Source organism: Pleurodeles waltl, chromosome 4_2 (genome assembly GCF_031143425.1).
Source record: "Pleurodeles waltl isolate 20211129_DDA chromosome 4_2, aPleWal1.hap1.20221129, whole genome shotgun sequence".
Taxonomy (NCBI): Eukaryota; Metazoa; Chordata; class Amphibia; order Caudata; family Salamandridae; genus Pleurodeles; species Pleurodeles waltl.
In genome coordinates this window covers 492,879,090-492,899,343 of record NC_090443.1, presented here as the reverse complement: position 1 = coordinate 492,899,343, position 20,254 = coordinate 492,879,090, and the positions used below count along the sequence as shown (strand labels likewise).

Sequence of the window (20,254 nt, the reverse complement as noted above, 5' to 3'; positions counted from 1 at the left end):
GGCACATGTTTTATATGACTTTGGAACCGGCACTGGTAGTCGAATTGGGAGTGCCACGTGTTCAAAGTAGAAATAATACAGCAATCACTGCTCCATGAGTCCAATATCGGACAGGGGTAGACCCCTGTAGGACTCTGTAGGACTCCACAGGAATCCAGAGAAACCTGTCTAATAGAATAGATAAGTTAGACAGTTTTAGGCAGGGAGATCAACTGCATACAGAAAGACTCAAGCCTGAAAATTCCATTTGCCTGGTCAAGACGCCTAAGAAGAACTTCATCAACATCTGAGGAGGAACCATAAGCTTTGGAGAGATCATTTCCATACCTAAAAGCAAGGACCAAAGTGAGCAGTTTGATGTTTACAAGATTGCCCACGCCACACTCCTGAAAATCTTTCATGATAATGGATGCTTAACGTGACCCAGCCTTTTTTTCAACAAATCTTTTTATTTGCTTTCCATTGTAAGACATAACATGTACAAGGACATCAGAGTCCAAAAGGCAGAGCTTAGCCGGGGAAGAGGATCTTTTGAGAGAGCCCAATCTTATTGTTTGGGCCAGGGATAGAAGTAGAGGCAAATCCAAAGCTGCCCCTGGTCAGACTCCTCAACTGTTCTTTTCAGGAGGGCCTTATTGCCAAGCCTTGGAAGCATGCTAATCTGAATCCTTCCAACTGGTCCAACTACAGACCCATTTTTGCTCCCCATCTTGTTTAAAATGATAGAAAAACATGTTTGTAACCAACTTTCCATTTTTGTTGAGTCTCAAAGTTTTTTACACAACTCGACTCCCAGTTACAGTTCAGAGCTGGACACAGTACCGAATCCGGACTCCTTGGGATCACAGAACACCTCAGGTGGCTCCTGGATGAGGGTGAGAGGGCAGCGCTGATTTTACTTGATCTTAGTGCTGCCTTCGAGACTGTCCCATGGTACGCTCCTGCTGAGACTGGCACAATTGGGTCTCCAGGGAACTGCAGTCTCCTGGATGTCCTCTTTTTTAAATGGCCACACCTTCCAGGTCTACTGTGGTAGCGCCTCGTCCATGTGTCATATTTTGACCTCTGGGGTCTCTCAAGTCCAAGCCTGTCACTTTTTAACATCTAAGTTCGCCCCCTGGACGACCTGATTTAACGTTGTGGTCTTACTTTATTCTCCTATGTCGATGATAATCAAATCATCTTCTCCCACAATTCTTTGTTTTGAACTCCTTCCTGGCTCAAGTAGCCTTATGGATGAATAAAAACTTGCTGAAACTTAACGGAGATAAGACAGACGTGAAGGTGCTTGGAAAGAATCGATCCCTTTGGGAACCACAGCATTGACCGGATGCTCTAGGGGCTATCCCTGCTCCAGCCCTTAAAGTCAAGAACCTTGGCTTCTTAGTGGACTCCAAGCTTTCCATGGAGACTCAAGTGGCAAAGGTTTCTGCTATCAGTTTTATGACCTTAAAATGGCTATGGACATTTATCTGAATACTTCCCTTTTCTGTCCAAAGAACTGTCATCCAGGCACTTATCCTGTCCAGACTAGATTATGGCAACATCCTGTACTTGGGGTCTGATAAGGCCTCCATGAGACGTTTGCGGGTGGTGAAGAATGCGGCTGCCAGACTGATCTGTAAACTGACAAAACGCGCATTGGTTACTTCTCTCCTCCGTGAGCTTCACTGGCTCAAGGTGGAGCAACTCGTCCATTTTAAGGCCCTTTGCTACATCTTCAAAGCAAGGGCAGGGGTTTCCCCCCACCATATAATGGACTTGATAAAACCCTATCAACCTGCCCGCTCACTGTGCTCCGGCAACCTATCCTTGTGCACTGTTCCTAGGATTAAACAGGTTTGCATGGGAGGTTGTTCCTTTGCGTATCTCAGCTGTAAGCTCTGGAACGTTCTACCGGAACACCTGAGATTTTGCACTTCGTTGACCACCTTCGAAAGACAATTAAAGGATGTTTTGAACTAGTTTGCCTTGCAGAACCACATCTGTTGCTAAAAGCACCGGTATACCCAGAGTGGACATCTGTTGCGCTATATAAACTCTTAACATTGACATGTATAAGTCTTTTCATATATTGTTTATAGGGGTACAACAAATAAAGTACCCCCCGCCCCATCCGTGCTATTGACACATGACGCAGCTTTTTTTGTGTAGACTAACTTTTTCTTGGACTTGTAGCCAAATTGGCATTCCAAGCAGAGATGTTGGAGACTCAATTGATTTTTTTCTTGTTTTAAAGCATTTATGAAGCACTGACTGTCCCCCCTCCCCCCAATGAGGCTATTGTGGTGGAAAGTAACACAAACAAAATAATAACAGAATTGTTAAAGGCCTAGACGATATCCCTTCCATCATTTCCCTAGCTGCCACGGTGAGGTATTCACATTTGAGAAAATAACCACATATTCGGCGTTTTCCTGAACATGGAAATATTTGTTTCTTTCCTTATGTGTGCTGGAAGTTTATTCCGCTTTTATGCCACGGCAATGGAAAAACCTGGTTGTCCAGCGATGAACAAAGAAACTAAAGAAAAACTAATAAAGGTTGATCACTGGATGTCCGAGATTGTGAAGGGTGATACCAACTGAACCGGACTAAAAAAACGAACCACTTGCGGAATAAACTGCTTTATGCACCAAGCAAAACGATTTGAAAAAATGATGCTCTTTGACAGCAAATAAAGGGAGGCTACAGCATAGGATCTCTAGCTCTTAGGCTTAGTGTCAATCTTGCCACATAATTCGGAAATAGTAGGTACTTATGAATCAGAGAGTCAGGTACCTCTGACAGAAGCCTTTGCAGTAATGCAGCCGGGATAACATATCTGCCTTGAGGATCAGCACCTTGTGGACGAAGGGGAAAAGATGGGGGATTCTTTTCAGAGTATGAAGCTGGAAAGGGCAGGAGTCGGATACTGATTTAACCTGCTCTCAAAGAGTTAGAGCTGAGTCAATTTTAATTCCTATATTCCTAAGAAAATGAAATTGGGATGGTTTGGGGTTTAAGGAGGCAGACAAGAATGGGAGATTACAAAATGGTGTGGCTCTTAAAGGGTCAAGGATCTCTGTTTTACTTCCATTCCGCTTTATGCTGGTGATATGTGGTGATTGTGCATCCACTGTTCGATCAATGAATGCTAGGAAAAAGGTTTTTGTAGGCATACCAATTAGATAATTAAGGAACTGCAATATGATCTTGGCATCATCGTCAAACCCTTGTGCTTGGAATAGCCCAGCCAGTGGGCTCATCTATAAATTAGGCAAAAGGGGGGACAGTATGTATCCGTGGGAAACCCCACTGCTAATAGCAGGAATTGTAGATGGATGGGCATGGAAAGATCCATCTGCTAAAAACGGCAAAACCACTCCCAATTGTAGCCTTTGACAATGAGTTCTCTCAGTCAATCAAGAACAATTAAATGGTTCACAGTAGTGAAGGCTGCCGAAAGGTCTAACAATATCACTGCAACCAAGATATTTCCAACCCCACATCTGCAAGGTCACCTAGTGCCGAAGAGACCACTTCTGTGCTCCCCAAGGGTAAAAAGTCACCTGAAAGGGATGCGCTAATTGTTGGTCTCAACTAAATCTGATGTCTGATGGAAAGCAGCTCTTTCCACTAATTTTGCCAAATAAGGCAACAGCAAAATAAGGTGATAGCAAGCCAGATCATCCGGTCTAAGAATGCTTCCATGCCAAAGGTGTTACAGAAGCAACGTTAAAGCAAGTGGGGACCACAGTAGATGAGAGAGATCATTAATTATAGGCTGTGGAAAAAATAGAATCAACTGGAATAATTCTTTGAAAATTCTGGCGGGTATAGTGTATTTAGCTAAACCAGATTGTTTGCTTTGTGGTACAAATTGTGGGTGAAAGTCACTGCTATGGTTGCAGAAGACTTGTGTGTCTAGAAGAGAGTTCCGTGTATCATATATGGCACGTTATGTGGGTCTTGTTTTTATCCATTGTCCCCTTTCCATATCTTTAAAGTCACCCGGGGACAATCTTACTTTCGTGCCGTGTAACAGGAGAGGTCTGACGATATCTGATGTCAGTGATCCCCGAAAAGACATCTCAACTTGGCTCAAGCAAGGGAGAAGCCTGCAGTGAGAATTTCAGAATTGCATTGCAACTAAATGTTACGATAAAGCACCATGTGCCTATTTGTAAAATGTAGTGTATGCATACCACTCTCCCATCATCTTTCCACCTCAGGCTAGCACCAGTGACCCTCTTGACCCTTCAAGCTGATCTGTTGAATGCTGTTGGGGGGTATAAAAGGAAGGTAGCTATTGGACCTGCTGTTCCCCTGCTATGCTTTATTGGTGCCTGTGGAGCCAGAGTCAGATTCTAGTCTTTGTGCCCAATCCACAAACATTTTAATCTGAGTAGTTGTGACTTACTCATGTAGTACATCTCATGTAATTGGATATTATGTTTTAGACATTCACTTCAGTCCATTAAGGACATGTATCGCTGCACTCCGAGTCATGTGGCGGGCTCAGCTAGTGCGGCTCTTCTGAATGTCCTCTAGCGTGTGAGCAATGTTAGGGTGACTGTGCTTACCCCTCTCTTTAGAATGGGCTGCCTCGTTTCCTGAGCAACAAGTCAAACTATCTACACTTGAGGAAGGTCTTGAAAACTTGGGGGTTCTCCCTCGTCCCATCCTATGAGGTTCTGAGGCCTGAGGCTCACTGTAGCTTCCGCAGTTTCTAGTGTCAAAAACTCTGCATGGGTGAACGTTTGCACTCTAGAAATGCCCAAACGTGGGCACACCGAACTGGGTAACAGTCAGACTGCCAGGCTGTTGTAGTAAGTGCTACGTAAACACTCACCTGGCCTGTTATATTATATAAACTAAGCCTTTGTAGAAAAAAAAATGGTTTTGGTTTGTGCAGAGCTATGCTACGTTTTAACCTGTGAAACCCACGTTTCATCTATTTTACAACTACTTTGATCTATTACATCTGCAGTTATTTTATCCTGTATTTTGTATTCACGGTTTCCTTTATTAACAACACTAGGACAGCATCAATCATCGTCCTCAGTTATCTGTGGTGCTCGTCCTCAGTCGTACTGTTCACCTGTCAGTTGCCCTCAGTCGTCACTCTGCATCCTAACTCATCAGCCGTCCTCAGTCATCATTCATTTTCAGTTATCAGTCACCTTCACCTTCACTAATCAGTTATCTTATTCATTCATCAGCCTTGTAATGCATCAGTCACCCTTCTCATTTAATGGTTGTCTTTGGGGTGGGAATGTTCCCTGCGTGATGTACAGTCATGCCCCTTGCCTTGCATGCCCAAACTGTACATCTGTGATCCCGGTTTTTGGTTGCAGGTTATGCCACATACTAATCCTGTGTTCGCACATTGACCTAGGCCTCGTCTGATGACAATGCTAGGTTTTTTGCCAAGTCCTGAACTAGGAAAAGAACACCAAGCGCACCTTCAAAGTGATAGGAGATTACCATCCCTGTTTCATGCGTGGAGCACAGTGATGGTAGCATACCATGTTAGTGAATTGTGACCGACTTTTTACCTGTGGGATAAGAATGCTCGCTTACTGACCCATTCATTCAAAGTAACACTGCTCTTCATGATAAACCCGGAAACCTAAACACAACATTCTGTTTGCACAGGTATGCTAGAAGCAATAGTGTGCCAGGCAGTGCATTGTCCCTGTGCTTGTGTGCTAGAATGCACTAATGTTCCATGCGAGAGTGTTGCAGACCTGCAGGTTCCATTTTGGAAGCCCATGGCCTGGTCCAGAGTACAAGATAGGGCAGAGGTTGTTTTTCTCCAGAGAGCATCTGAGCATTGCTAGCATCTCTTAGATGAGAGGGGGAGCATCAGACACTATGGTGAGGGAAGAGGAGACAGCCTTTCCTTAGAAGTACCAGGGCCTTTCCTGATACTTGGGGCTGGAAGTGACTAATTGTAGCTGCCATTTGGTGGTTTGCAGGGGGCACAGGGTGAGTCTTGCAGTATCTGTTGATAGTGAAAGGATCACTTTCAAGGGACAGAGATTTTTTTCTCCTTTCCTGATCTCTGTGAGGAGGTGTTGTAAATAACTGGGTGCAACACTCTCACCTCTTTGTACATTTGTAGATGGTACTCCATCTGCTGGGCAGAGCATCCTTGCAGAGAGAGGACAACCTAGAAACTAGCTTGGCCAGGACACATTAAAGTCAAACTGCTCAAAAGCAATTCCAAGGAGCAGACGTGCAAAACACATTCTACACCTACAAAAGTAGCATCAAGATGAGAACTCAAAACCTATTGTTGTTGTGGCCTCCTCTACCGAAAAGGTGGTACTCCGCAGAGTAGGGAGAGACTACAAAGCAGCCAAGAACTGGTGTTGCACTGACAACCGACCTCCTCAGAGGCAAGGGAACATTGCCTGGAATCTGATATAGAGGATGAATTACTGGACTGTGCAGGGTGCAAAAATATCCTGTTGTGAGACAGGAAACGTAGCGCCAATCCTGCAGGTGGACTGGATCGTGGAAAGGACTGCTGTAATTGACCCTGGAATAAGGTCTGTCTGACAGAGACTCATGAAGCAAGATCGCCAAAGGAATTGCGGCACTGCCAGTTTGGACAGTGTGATCATTGTGTCATATCCCCTTCCATACCACCTTGGAGTGGTATGACCCCGTGCTGTGCCCTACAGAAAGTTGGGTAGGCTTCTGCTGGTGGCCTGTGTGCTTGTAAGTTGACTCTCTTATGGCGACAGCAACAGTGTTGTTGGGTCGAGAGCAGCTTGAAGACTAAGTGACCATAGAGGTACCTTCGGGCGTGCCTTGTGAAGATTCAGGGTCATCACCTCAAGGCACTGTGTGCTAACATAGAGCCTGGCACCTACTACGCTGGAGAACCAACACCTGCAGGTAAGTGGCCAGCATGCCCAATAAGAATTACGAAGTACTCACTTGTACTCACTAGTGAGTCACTGGAAGAGAGCCACTGTCAGAAGCCTCCAGTCCCACAATGATCCTGCAAGAGACGGGCTGTGTGGCGTGCTGCTGCGCTGCCCGGAGGCTCCTATCTACCATTAGTGAGGTCCCGTTGCTGCACGAAGACTGAATGTGGTCTCACACCTCTTCTGGACTGCCACGTACTGCTTCAGGCTCCAGTCACTGCTGTAAAGATCTTGCTTCTGCAGGAAAGCCTCACAAAGCCCTGCACAGCCAGCGGAAGAATGCTGAGAAACCGAGAGAGCCAAGTGTGGCCCGAAGCTACTAACCTAAACTTAGTGAGAGACCGATCGCCCGAGGCCCAGAGGGATTGTACTAACCTACTTACAACGGAGGGAGAAGCATGAGCTCCACCCACTAGTTAACCTGATTGACCCTGAGCCTTCTACGGAGAAGGACCCTGTGCCATAAGGGAAAAACCAGGTGACATTCAATCAGTGGAGGCCGCTAGAAGCACCAAGCCCCGCACCCAGGATTCAGGTGTTCTTGCATAGTTGAATATGTAGTGACTTTCTACGTTTTTTGTTTAATAAAGGTGCATGTCTTTCCTTAAAAAGAGAAGCATTGGGCTGCACATTGATTTTATTACACATCTGGGAGGTTAATTTTGATTATTGAGCCTGAGTAACCTTAACAATAATCTCACTGAGAAGTTTGTGACTGCTCGCCTTGGCTATCACTGAGAGTCAAGTGAAGAAAGGGTTGTACTTGGCCCAGTTTACAGAGCCATAGTAAGACAGGCCACGGTCCAGCAGAGGTAAGAGGCCTCAACCCCCACAGTAGTGGCTCTATAGCCCTTGCCTGCCCCTTGCCTCCTGAACAGGGTCTGGCATTTGCCCTCACATCACTCCTTCTCCTCGCTCACCAGTTCTTGTCCTTAAGCCCCACATCATCGTCCTCAAATATCAGTTCACCAGTCCTTCTCAATCACTAGTTCACCGACCTCGATCATTGCCCTAATTCATCATTTGCCCTCACTCTTTGTTGTCCTTGCTTCCCAGCTGCCCTCACATTGTCGTCCAGGTCCTCACTCGCTAGATCTCATCATCACTCACCCGTCGTCCTCCTCACTCTCCACTCCACCCCAATCACCAGTCTTGAGCTCTCATCCGCCCTCCTTTTCATGGTGCTTCAAATGGATTTTGCGTTTGGAGAAGCTAACATTGCTACATTTGGGGCAGTGGCACTGGGTAACATTGAACCCTTATAATTGCTGTATTTTGCTAGCCCAACAGCAGTTAAAGGGGGCATTTTCCTTTTCTCACACCAGGGCCCATGGCATCCTTGCTACTCTATTGATTCGAAGCCTGCCCACATAAAATGAACTCTTCACCAAAGTCAACCCTGAACAGCTGCAGCATGTGAGCCAGGGCACTAGACCGGCTCTGCACAGAAAGGGAAACACGAACATGGGTGGAACAGCACACATCTGCAACTGCAACTTCACCGCAGGAGACAATAGTAGTGATGGAATGTGTAATATACCTCTGATCACACTCATCATAGTTCTTTATTCAGTTAGTTAAAACCTGAAAAGATACAGTAAATAAATAAAACACACCACCAGATAGGGTCGAATAGACTAATAAAAATGCATTCAAAATAAAATATCAAACACAGTTAAAAAGACAATGCATACAACTAGTCATAATTTGCCTTCTTCATTTAGAAATTGCTAGACAGACCACCCTGACACTCTTGTGCACTCAACATGGCACAAGGGTCATTCACTTGGCAAAGTGCTCAGCAGTGCCCTGCATGACACCAACATACATCTTAGAAACCTTCAGATAAAAGCACCTTAACCAGCCACCACACCCCTGGGAGCACACCATATCACAGCTAATGACCTGCCCACCATTGAGCTCTAAAAAACACTCCGCATAGGCCGGGCAACACACACCAACCACACAGGTGCATAGCTTCATCAGTAAGACTGAAGGGTGAGCTTCAGACTTTACAACCGTCACACTGATATATCATGTTAGAATAAATTATATGAGAAACACAGCACTAGATAGGCTTAAGGAGCAGTGCAAAGGGAGAGGAGTTGAGAACTAGAACTGATTATTTTGTAACATAACTAACATATTTAAAGATATTCAAAACAGAGACGTGTTTGTGTGTGCATCTGGGTGTGTGTTTGTGTGTGCGTGTGTGTGTGTGTCTGCACGTGTGTGTAAGTTTGTGCGTGGTGTGGGGTGCCCCGACTATTGGGGTAAGGCCAGTTGCATGTCTATTATACGCAGATGACATTGTGATTTTGGATCTGACCCTCAAAGGTCTTAATAACCGACTAGAGGTATTGTAATAATTTGCTGATGTACATTACTTGAAGATTAACACTTCTAAGACTAAAATACTCTGCTTTCATGGTAAGAAAAAAAAATATGCAAATGTTTCCTGGCATTTGGGTGTCCAAAGATTAGAAGTAGTGAAGACTTATACCTTTTTAGGGAAAATAATGTGCCGTAACCTGAGCGATAATGCCCACATTGTGAATAACATGAGTAAAGCACAGTCGCAGACCAAGGGTTTGGAAGCACTTTAATGGGGCTCAGGCAGAAGCCACGTTTTGATCTTCTAGAGGTCTATTGAGCTAAAATCCCCACCTCCCTACTTGATGCCATGGAGCTCATAAATGCTGCTAAAAAGGGTTTTCTGAATAAAATAGAAGGACAAGTGTTAATAAAACTTATTTTGTGTAATCCCTCGACCCATATGGCAGCACTAAGGCTGGAAAAGGGAATTAAAAGTGCTTTTGCTCAGGGCCTTGTTCGTTGGGTGACTTGCCTGGAGAGGAGTGAAGAGGACACACTAAGGAACTTTAAGAGAAAAGACATACTAGTGGACAAGACGGATACGACGCTAGTCTACAGAAATGTCATGTACACTGTAGCCCAGCTTGGGCTGGAGCCAAGCTCGGCTCTTTCAATCCCTTTGCCACAACTAAAGGCTAGCTTAAAACAGGCTCCGCTGGCCTTAAGCTTCAGCCTGGTTAGTGAAGTCTGTTTTAAAAAGAGGGTATATCAAAAAATAAAAGTTTCAATCTTAATGAATAAAGCACAACCTGACATTAAATGGAACCTGTCCCACGAGTTTAGACGACTTTGGATCTTGCTGCAGCTTAACATGCTTCCTTTAAACTGTCTTACTGCTAAATGGTATGGAACCTCTGAAGTGTGTAATTTTTGCCAGAATGGGATCTAAGATCTGAGTCATATTTATTTGCCCCGCCCTTTTACTGTATTGTCATACATGGCTGAGGCCTATCTTTCTGAAGATGTCTATGCAAGCCTCCTCAAAAGTCCTACAGTTACTCTATGACCCCCCAAGGAATTGTTTTGATATTGAATTTTTTACATTTTCAAATATTTTTACATTTGTATTGATTTTATCATATATTTGGGGTCAGTGGTTTGATTCTGTATGTTCTGCAAATAATCCCATGAATTTGAAGGTTTTAAATGGTGTATTCTTATTCAGGGCTATTTGTAAGTTTTCTTTTATGTGGATATCTTTGGAGTTCTGTAATATGAATAAAATAAACTTGGAACTTGTGTGGAGTTTGTGTGTGTACTTTTGTCTTTGTGGGTGGTGTGTGTACTTTTTGTCTGTGTGTGTATGTGCATGTCCCTTGTGAAATCCAACAGACACCTCACCATACCCAAATGAAAGCACCTGTACCCAACTATTTATTAGAAAATACATTAATTAGGGGGTGTGACACCCCAAATGCCCCCTCCCCTTGAAGCTACGCCCCTGCAACCACCCAGTGTCACATAAACAGCAGCGTCCCACGGTATGCAACACTTTAAAGATCTTTAGGAGGACGAAACTCATTTTATTTTCACCTTAAGCAACACAAACCATTAACAAAGCAGATGGTTAACTAATCCCTGTTAACCAACACAACCACATAATGACATACAAGCAGATGCCAGAAATTTGCGAACTGTACCAGGGGGCCAGTCAGATTAAGAAAGCACTGCGGTGCAACGCCAATGGCAGAAGGTGCTGTACAAATGCTGAGACCATAACAGAGAGCACTGGGGAAAGCCAGGTGTGCAGAATTGCATGGGTTTTGTCAGGTGCCATAGCCAGCATTAGTAGCCATGTCTCCAGCTTCAAGGGCCCTTACTAGCCCAATAATATAAATGGCATTGGCTGATCATATGATGCTCAACGCAGAATGGACTGGGGTGTTGTGCATAAATAACATCTGGGTGTTATCCAGTGCAGGAGGATGGGCTGCTGATCCCACATACTGGGCTTTAAGCTTGTCATTTCACTGAGCAGTGTCATCAGGATTGTAATCTGCCATCTGCAAAGAACACGCAGGTCTGTGCAGCATTCATGAACCCACCATGCGGACTCATTGTGACCACATCACTACCTGTCAGGTGTGCTGACCTCCTGATGCCACTTACCATCATTCAATCAACCAACCTGCAGGTTACATAAAGATCTGTGCAGAAGGCGCCTCAACCCAATGACATTCCATTGTGGTCTGATAAACCTACAGCCTGCAGATCTCACACAGATCTCTGCAACAAGCACTCATTCCACTGAAGACCAACAATCAGTCACCCATGCAAAACTGAAAGCGTAAATGACGGCCAACCACCAGCCTCTGCACACCCAACCCAAGGGTGTTGTCAGTCTGGAAAGTGCTAAAACACATCTGGTTAAACTGTGCTTGAAAATCTAGACCCGCCTTTCCTCCTCTCGTCCCCAGCCTTTCTATTCACTGCATTTTGTCTGTTTTGTTACTTGTGAAGCGCGTGTGACGAGTTCCGAACTATAAAAATAAAGACACAAGAGAAGTTGAAACGAGGACCATATATCGCCGCAATCCCTCATCAGGAGATGAAATGTGGGCCATTCACCCCTGATGGATAATTACAGCGTGTAATCCACTTACAGCAATAAGGCGAAGACCAGCCTCGATCTACAATAACTAAATAGACTGAGAGGCTGTGGTCAGCATCTAAGCCAGGGATACTCAAAGTAATGCCCGCGGGCCTCATGAGGCCCCTCTGACCTTTACATGCGGCCCTTGGGGCAACAGGAGCACTGGGCAGCTGTTTGCTCGACTCCACACTAACAAAAATATTAAATACACACACAATATTTTATTTCAAACGTAATTGGTGCTAAAGAAAGGAAGTAACTAGGGACTCCTCCACTTAACTTTAGAAACGCCTTCATTTTTAAAGACATCATGCAGCAGAAGTGTAAAACTAAGACAGTCTCTTCAAAATTAATTACGTGTATTTAGTTAACATGCAGAACCTTTTCGCCTTAGTACAATTTATTGTACAATACATTGAGATGTATTCCTTTTAAAGTGATAGTTTTCAAACATACATTTGGAAACATTAATTATTTCCCTTACCATGAGAACACCACCAATAGTAAATTAAAGAGGCTAGTCACTTGGTATGTGCACTTCATGGGTGGCCTGGGTTCCTATCATACATAAACAACATTATAGTTTATTAAATCAAACATAGAAGCAGGTTTTGTGCAGCGCACACCATGAATCATGTATTTCGAGGTCATCCTAAATGTGATAATGCAGAAAAAGGAGGGAAAGTGACACTAAACAATTGCCTAGGATCACACAATTTGGAAAAGTGGGTAAGCCGGTATTCATTCCAGGTTTTCTGGTTTTCCATTGCTTATTTCAGCCACTAGATGTATATATCCTCTGCTTCCCCTACACCTACCTTGCCACCAATCCCCCTAGTCACCCCACCGCCACCACCCTGGCACCAATGCGGCCCTCAGGCACGTTACAGACCAAACGTTTTGGCCCCTGGGAAAATGTTTGCGAGTACCCATGATCTAAGCCCTCCTCGGGGCTTCGCTGCTCTGTCCACTCTGTGTAACTAGTCTGTAAGGCCGCGGGTTAGGGCCGTGCCAAATTTACAAAGGTGGTTTATGCAATTTTATAATTTAAAAAACGTCGCCAACTTCAAGATAGCAGCTACTTTAAAAAAAAGTTTGAAATCCTCTCAAAGGCGAACTTTATTACAGAAAAGAACCTTGCACGCCCTCGTTGAGTGGTAAAATTTGCCCGCAGGCTATGTTCAGTGACCGTCTTTATGAGTCATAAATTGTGAAAAGTGTAAAGTTCGTACAGTTTTGTCGGCAGAACTATAATCTTGCCTACCCCGGCACATGCCTGCAGCATAAATAATAGCTTGTATTTTCATAACTTTATTTCTAATCCCGGGGGAGGAGACCTGTTTGCTCTTGAAAGTTAGAAATTCAAATTACGGGGCAGCTTCTTCCATGCTTGAGCGCTCTCTGCGAGGACGAGCACTGTTTGCCATTCTGCGTTTTTTTTTTTTTAAACAAGCCTATTTTACCAAGTAACTTTAATTTACTATACCTATATGTATGCCCCAGCATTTCATGTGTACATAGACATTTTTTTTTAAATATGTTCCGCTTTATATGTTCCCTGTTCGTGGCTGTTATTTTAACGGCGCATTTTTTCATTGTCTGTTGCCCAAAAAATTGAGAAATCCAGCTTTTTGTATTTGATTCAAACGTTTTCATCTTTCTAGTGAAAAAAACCCTCTGCTTACACTTTCAAATCTGAAGAGGGCCCGGTCTATTTAAACTGTTTAAATGACAAACACAAGCACTGCATTGTACAGAATAAAAAAAAAGAATATGTTGCAACAAAAGACAATTGAAAGATACAATTGGTAGATCTATAAACCAATAAATGGAATGTATCACCAGCATGTGCCACTGCCTGCATCTGCGAGTTCTGCTTCTGGGGGAGGCGGGGGCCCCCTGAACACCCGTGGGTCAGCAGAACGCGTCAGGAATAGAGAAGAGGCCGGATCCTGCAGTATTATTTAAACCCGGAGAACAGGGGCTGAATACGCACTGCTCTTCAACCTGCCGTAAAAATACCGCTGCGCTCCGGCTAGGCACGAACACTGGGGAAACCCCGTGCTTGGGGGCAATATGATGTGCTAGAGTTATCTTTTTAGTGAATGGTGGCAATAAAAAAATCAGCGTGGTCGCACGTGCACAGTAAAAGTTATTGTTTGTAAGCGTGCAGTGGGCATGTTTTCATGAATAAAACGATGCAACCATAACGGAGTTCTGTATTTTCTTGAAATAAGGCACGTTAATTATATAAAATAAAAGTGAGCTGGCATTGTTAAAATATTATTGTACATAAATAAATGCAACACCCGGCTGATAGTTTTTTATGCAGAACGATGAAAGAATCATATTCTGCACTGCCCATTATAAAGTGCACCCCACATACCAAAGTGTCTCTCAGCGTTTAAATATTCAGTGTTGACACTACTGTTGTTAAATACTGACCGGCGACCAGCAAGTTGGCAAAACATCTCTGCAGTGATCACTCGACCCCCTGAGCTACATCACTGAGATTCAGGCGTTCGGAGTTCAACTAAACGCCGTCTCTGCCACAGACACAGCAGCCCACTGAGCTTGCTAACCAGGAATGAAACCTGCGCCTTCCGGGTTTACCCCGATCTGGGCATTAGGAATAGGAATATATGGCCTGTGAGATGCACTCGGAGTCCAGAAGGGGCTGATAAAAGCCCAGAGCTGTCTTACCAGGACTGCAGCCTGTGATCTTAAGGTTGCACACACACGTCGCAGCACGGGCTCAACACACACACGTCGCAGCAGGGGCTCAACACACACACGTCGCAGCAGGGGCTCAACACACACACGTCGCAGCACGGGCTCAACACACACACGTCGCAGCACGGGCTCAACGCACGAACTATCTTGATACTTTCAAAACAATTGCACGAGTTTTTCGTCAGTACAGCGTCCTGCGCTCTGCACGAACTGCTTGTTTTCAGGGCCATAAGTGCCAATCAAGCGCCTGTAAAGCCGCCTTCTATGAATGTCCTCGGGCGAGACGACTGACTCAAAGAGCAAAAAGACGTTTCGTGGATCGTCCATTTCCGACTTGTCAATTATTTTCCATTACAAATCTCACCCATTTGCGAGCCTAGGCGCTATAACAGTGTATCGCAGTACCCTATGTTACTCATTTCTGCACAAACGCCGCTGCTTCGGAAAAAAAACACAACGAATTTTAAATTAATAAACCATGTTCACTTTGGGTAAAGAGTCCCAGTATCGTAAAAACTTCTAGTCATAAAGCGCTTTGAGACTATACGAATGGTGGGAATGAGCTATTCCGAAGCAAATACAATTTAAAAAATGCACACGATGCATGTGTTTATGATGGTCCAACAATGGCCTTTCGAGTGCCTGGTGACACTTATACCCACTCTTCGTGTTTTAGGCCGAAATACACAGCTGCCTCTGACAAACAAAGTGCATGTCGAAAGGCTGATGTAAGATCTCTATCGCACAAAAGTCAGAAGTTTAAAAACCACAACAATCACAAGTATTTATTGATAAGTGCGGAGCGTAGCACTGGCCCGACACGTGAAATAAACAACAGAGAACGGGTGAGGGTCTTCTGGTCCAACAATACTAGTTCGGGGTGGCCTTCGGCCTCGTGGTATAGCGCCATGTCACCAAAACATTCGGGTCCATAATACGGAGCTGTTCTGTACCCGTTCTCTACACACTTCATCAGAAGCCCTTCGTAATACTAGAGATCCCTATCCTCGACCTACCTGGTGGCATAGGAGGCGTGGGCGCCTTATTATAGCGCCTATGTGGTCCAGGCACGTGGCCGAGATTTCCAAGCTCGCGCTCAAGAGCCTTGAAGCTGTCTGTGCTACATATTGGCGGCTACAGAACTGAAACAAGTGAGGAAAACGCCCGATTTATCCCCGGGCTTTCCAAAACTTGCTTTCTGCGTGTTCATATAGTTATTTTCGAGCGCTAAAGAATATGAGCGGCGTATGGGTGAGCACCAGGGACAAGCTTAAGTGGAAATAAGTGTATTTATTGTGTGACGGAAAATGGTCATGGGTATGTTACTATTGAAAGGCCTCCTTCAAAGGAAAATCACAATTCAGCCAACCATTGAGAGTTTCTTCGCGTAACCAAAACACTCAACAGAGCAAATGACACTTCTACGAAGTGTAATAATATGTTCACAAAACGGATACTTATAAAAATAAATACAGAAAAATAGAGGGAAGTTTGTTTTCGCCTTTGAACAACATACTTTAAATTTGACGGGCAAACACGAGGTTGTACAACCTTGTATGCGAATATTTTATGTAGAAGAAATAATGTATCACTGCACCACCCTATATATATTTTTTTTCACAGTCGATGAAGAGGAATTGATCGAAAAGGAAATACGGATGCTCTGGCAAATACGACATAATATATAAAAGTAAACTAAGTACATAGATTGAGTAATTACAGCCAGGGGTGAAATATCAGGAAGTGTTTTTCATAGCAAGAAGCTTTCGCTGGGTGTGTGCAGCAGATCACAGCGGCTCGAAACTTCTCTGTGCGTTATTTTGAGCTATTTCAATAAAAAAAATAGAACGTTCTTGCGTCTGAGCAGCGCCCGGCGATGGTTCAGTGGGCGCCTAGAGCAGAAAGCGCACACCCAGCAAGTACAGGCGCTAGCGTGAGGCGAGGCGGGCACACACAGAAGGCCTTACCCGAGCTCGGCGGCACATGCTGGGGCCCCTCCAATGCCCATGGCCGGCTGCTTCTCTGGGGTCGGGGGCAGCAGTGAGGCGGCGTCTTCTCGCCGCTATGTGGCGGCAGGTGAAGTGTCAGGTCTCCAGGGAGGGAGGGACTTCAGGGGAGGGACCCGCCACATTGGGTGCTGGAGCCAACAGCCTCCTTGGACAACGGAGCGTGCCGGGAGCCCCTCTTCTGCAGGGGCCCTCCGGAGTCTCTTGTCCCGGGAGCACCTGCTGCGGGAGGGCCTTCGGGGTCTCTTGTCTCCAGAGCCTCAGCGCGGCACCTTGCTCCTGGAGGGCCACATGGGGCCTGTGGCCAGGAGACCCTCTGCTCTGGTCTCCATCTCCGCAGACTCTTACTAGAGGAGTTAACGCCTTGGGGCGCCAAGGAGGCTCTCTCCAAATCGGGGCGCTATAGCACCCTGAAGCAGGCGCCTGGATTCTCGGTACTGTCTGTGGTTTGCCCTCTAGAAATCTGTTGTCACTTCTTGAGCCTCCCTCCTGGAGGACCTCCTCGCAGCCTGTCCCACCCGAGGAGGCACGCTTTCAAGCGCCTGCCTCCATAGCGCCTCGTGGCCGACGGAATGAAAGACTCCGCCGCTACAGAGCCTCCGGCGCGTGCTGCTCCCTGCCTCCCGCCCCTGCGCCAGCCCCTGCAATAATCCCCTCCTCTCTGGGAGAGAGGATGCTCTGTGGAAAGCTGGCGAGGGCTGATAAGGGCGGACTGACGCCTGCTCCGGGCCGATAAGGAAGCGCCACCGCCCGAGCCAGGGCAGAGGCTTGGAAAAGGCGCGAGAGGAAGCGAGGTCGCGGATGGAGTTACACGGGGCGCGCGGCCCGGCGGGCCGACGGATGAGTGAGTGAATGAGAACTCACTCAGCGGGGGCAGGGGCAGCGTAAACAACTCTACTACCCCTGTCCCTTGCCCACTGCAGATGAAGCCGAAACGCATCACTGCAAGCTTCCCTTGCTCGCTGCAGGCACGACGCGAGCAGGGTTACTGCAAGCTTACCTCACACACTGCAGGTGCAGCATCAGAAGGCTCTGCAGCCCTCTCAGGAGGACAACCGCCATCAGCGTCACTGCAAGCTTCAAGAATCACTGCAAGCTTCCCTCACACACTGCAGGTGCAGCACCAGCTGGCTTTACAAAGCGTCCAACACACTGCAGCAACAACACCATCACTGCAAGCGTCCCTTACTCACTGCAAGCAGAGCACGAGCAGGGTCACTGCAAGATTCCCTCACCCACTGCAGGTACAGTACCAGCTGGCTGCACAACTTCACCCTCCCACACACACTGCAGGTACAACACTATCAGCATAACTGCAAACTCCCCTTACTCACTGCATGCAGGGCACAAGGAGGGTTGCTGCAAGCTTCCCTCACAGACTACAGGTGCAGCACCATGTGGCTCTACAAACCCCCACAAACCACAGAAGCAACACCATCAGCACCACTGCAAGCTTCAAGAATCACCACAAGCTTCCCTCACACACAGAAGGTGTAACACCAGCTGGCTCTACAAACCCCACAACTCACTTCAGGAACAACACCATCTGCATCACTACAAGCTTCCCTTACTCAAGGCAGGCAGAGCACAAGCGGAGTCACTGCAAGTTTCCCTCACACACTGCAGGAGCACAGCAGTATAGCATGAGCTGACTCTACAACCACCCTCCCCCCGGCACACACACACACTGCAGGAACAACACTGTTGGCATCACAGCAAGCTTCCACGACTCACTGCATGCAGAGCACAATCAAAATCACTGCAAGCTTCAATTGCACATTGAAGGTGCAGAACAAGCAGCACAACCACAATCTCCACTTATCCACTGCACGGACAACATCACTGCAAAACTCCTCACACGCTGCAGGTGCAAGCTTCACTCACACACTGCAGGTGCAGTAAAGCGGCACCACCACACAATTCACTCACACACTGCATGTACAGCATAAGCAGCATCACCACAAGCTTCACTCACACGCTGCAGGAACAGCACAAGCAGCATCACCACAAGCTTCACTCACACACTGCAGGTACAGTAAAGCAGCATCACTACAAGCTTAACTCACACACTGCAGGTACAGTAATGCAGCATCACCACAAGCTTCACTCACACACTGCAGGTACAGCAAAGCAGCATCACTACAAGCTTAACTCACACACTGCAGGTACAGTAATGCAGCATCACCACAAGCTTCACTCACACACTGCAGGTACAGCAAAGCAGCATCACTACAAGCTTAACTCACACACTGCAGGTACAGTAATGCAGCATCACCACAAGCTTAACTCACACACTGCAGGTACAGTAATGCAGCATCACCACAAGCTTCACTCACACACTGCAGGTACAGCAAAGCAGCATCACTACAAGCTTAACTCACACACTGCAGGTACAGCAAAGCAGCATCACTACAAGCTTAACTCACACACTGCAGGTACAGTAATGCAGCATCACCACAAGCTTCACTCACACACTGCAGGTGCAGTAAAGCAGCATCACTACAAGCTTAACTCACACACTGCAGGTACAGTAAAGCAGCATCACTACAAGCTTCTCTCAGAGTGTAAGTACAACACAAACAGCATTACTGCAAGCTTCACTCACCCACCGATGGTACAGCGCAAACAGCATCACTGCAAGCTTCTCTCAGAAATTGCAAGTACAGCGCAATCTGCATCATCGCAAACCTCTCTCACACACTGAAGGTACAGTACAAGCAGCATCACCGCAAGCTTCTCTCACACAGTGTACATGTGGCACAAGCAGCAACATCACAAGCTGCACTCACACACTCCAGGTACAGTACAAGAAGCATCACCGCAAGCTTTGCTCACACACTGCAAGTGCAGTGCAAGCAGCACCACCACAAGCTACGCTCAACACACTATTGTGACAGCACAAGTTGCATCATTGCAAGCTTCACTCATACGCAGCAAATACAGTGTAAAAAGTATTAACGCAAGCTTCACTCGCACACTACTGGACCAGCTCAAGTAGCATCACCACACGGTTCGCTCACACACTACCGAGACAACGCAAGCAGCATCACAGCAAGCTTCACCCACACACTACTATAACAGCACAAATCGCATCACCGCAAAGCTTCACTCACACACCATTAGGACAGCACAACAGCACCACCGCAAGCTTTTCTCACAGACTGCAAATGCAGTGCAAGCAGCATCACCATACACTTCCCTCGCAGGCTACGGGTAAAACATAAGCAGCATCACCATAAGCTTCATTCACACATAACAAGTACATCTTAAGCAGTATCACTGCAAGCGTCTCTCCTGCATTGCAGGTATATTCCACAGAGCAGTAGAAATCATTGTTAAAACAAACACAACCATTGCATATGGCTGGAACAGAGAATGCTTTCCTCACACTCACAGGCACACCAAAACAACAGATACAGCACCAGACAGCACACACTCCAGCAGCAGTGCAAGAATCACTTGCACCCCCAGAACAGTATGAGATGTGGTAATGCAAACTTCTCTCACACTAGAAGAAGACACTTTACACAACTTAGTACAATGCAGATGGCAGCAGTGCAAGCTTCAAAGATGCAGCCTAAATAGCAACAATGCAAACTTCTCTGACACGTCGCTTGTAAAGG

At 46.1% G+C, this 20,254-nt stretch overlaps 1 protein-coding gene across 2 annotated transcripts in view; it reads right to left on the bottom strand.

Moving 5' to 3' along the window:
* The window catches only part of LYL1 (LYL1 basic helix-loop-helix family member), a 320,667-nt gene extending 303,298 nt beyond the window's left edge, over positions 1-17,369 (bottom strand). Inside the window, exon 1 of one of the 2 annotated variants that reach the window (XM_069231928.1) lies at positions 16,593-17,369. In XM_069231928.1, the coding sequence (XP_069088029.1) occupies positions 16,593-16,610 (18 nt within the window). In that variant the 5' untranslated portion in view covers positions 16,611-17,369. The remainder of the gene's footprint in view (positions 1-16,592) is intronic. The other variant, XM_069231927.1, reaches the window with a different exon arrangement.
* Between the last annotated feature and the right edge of the window lie 2,885 nt (positions 17,370-20,254).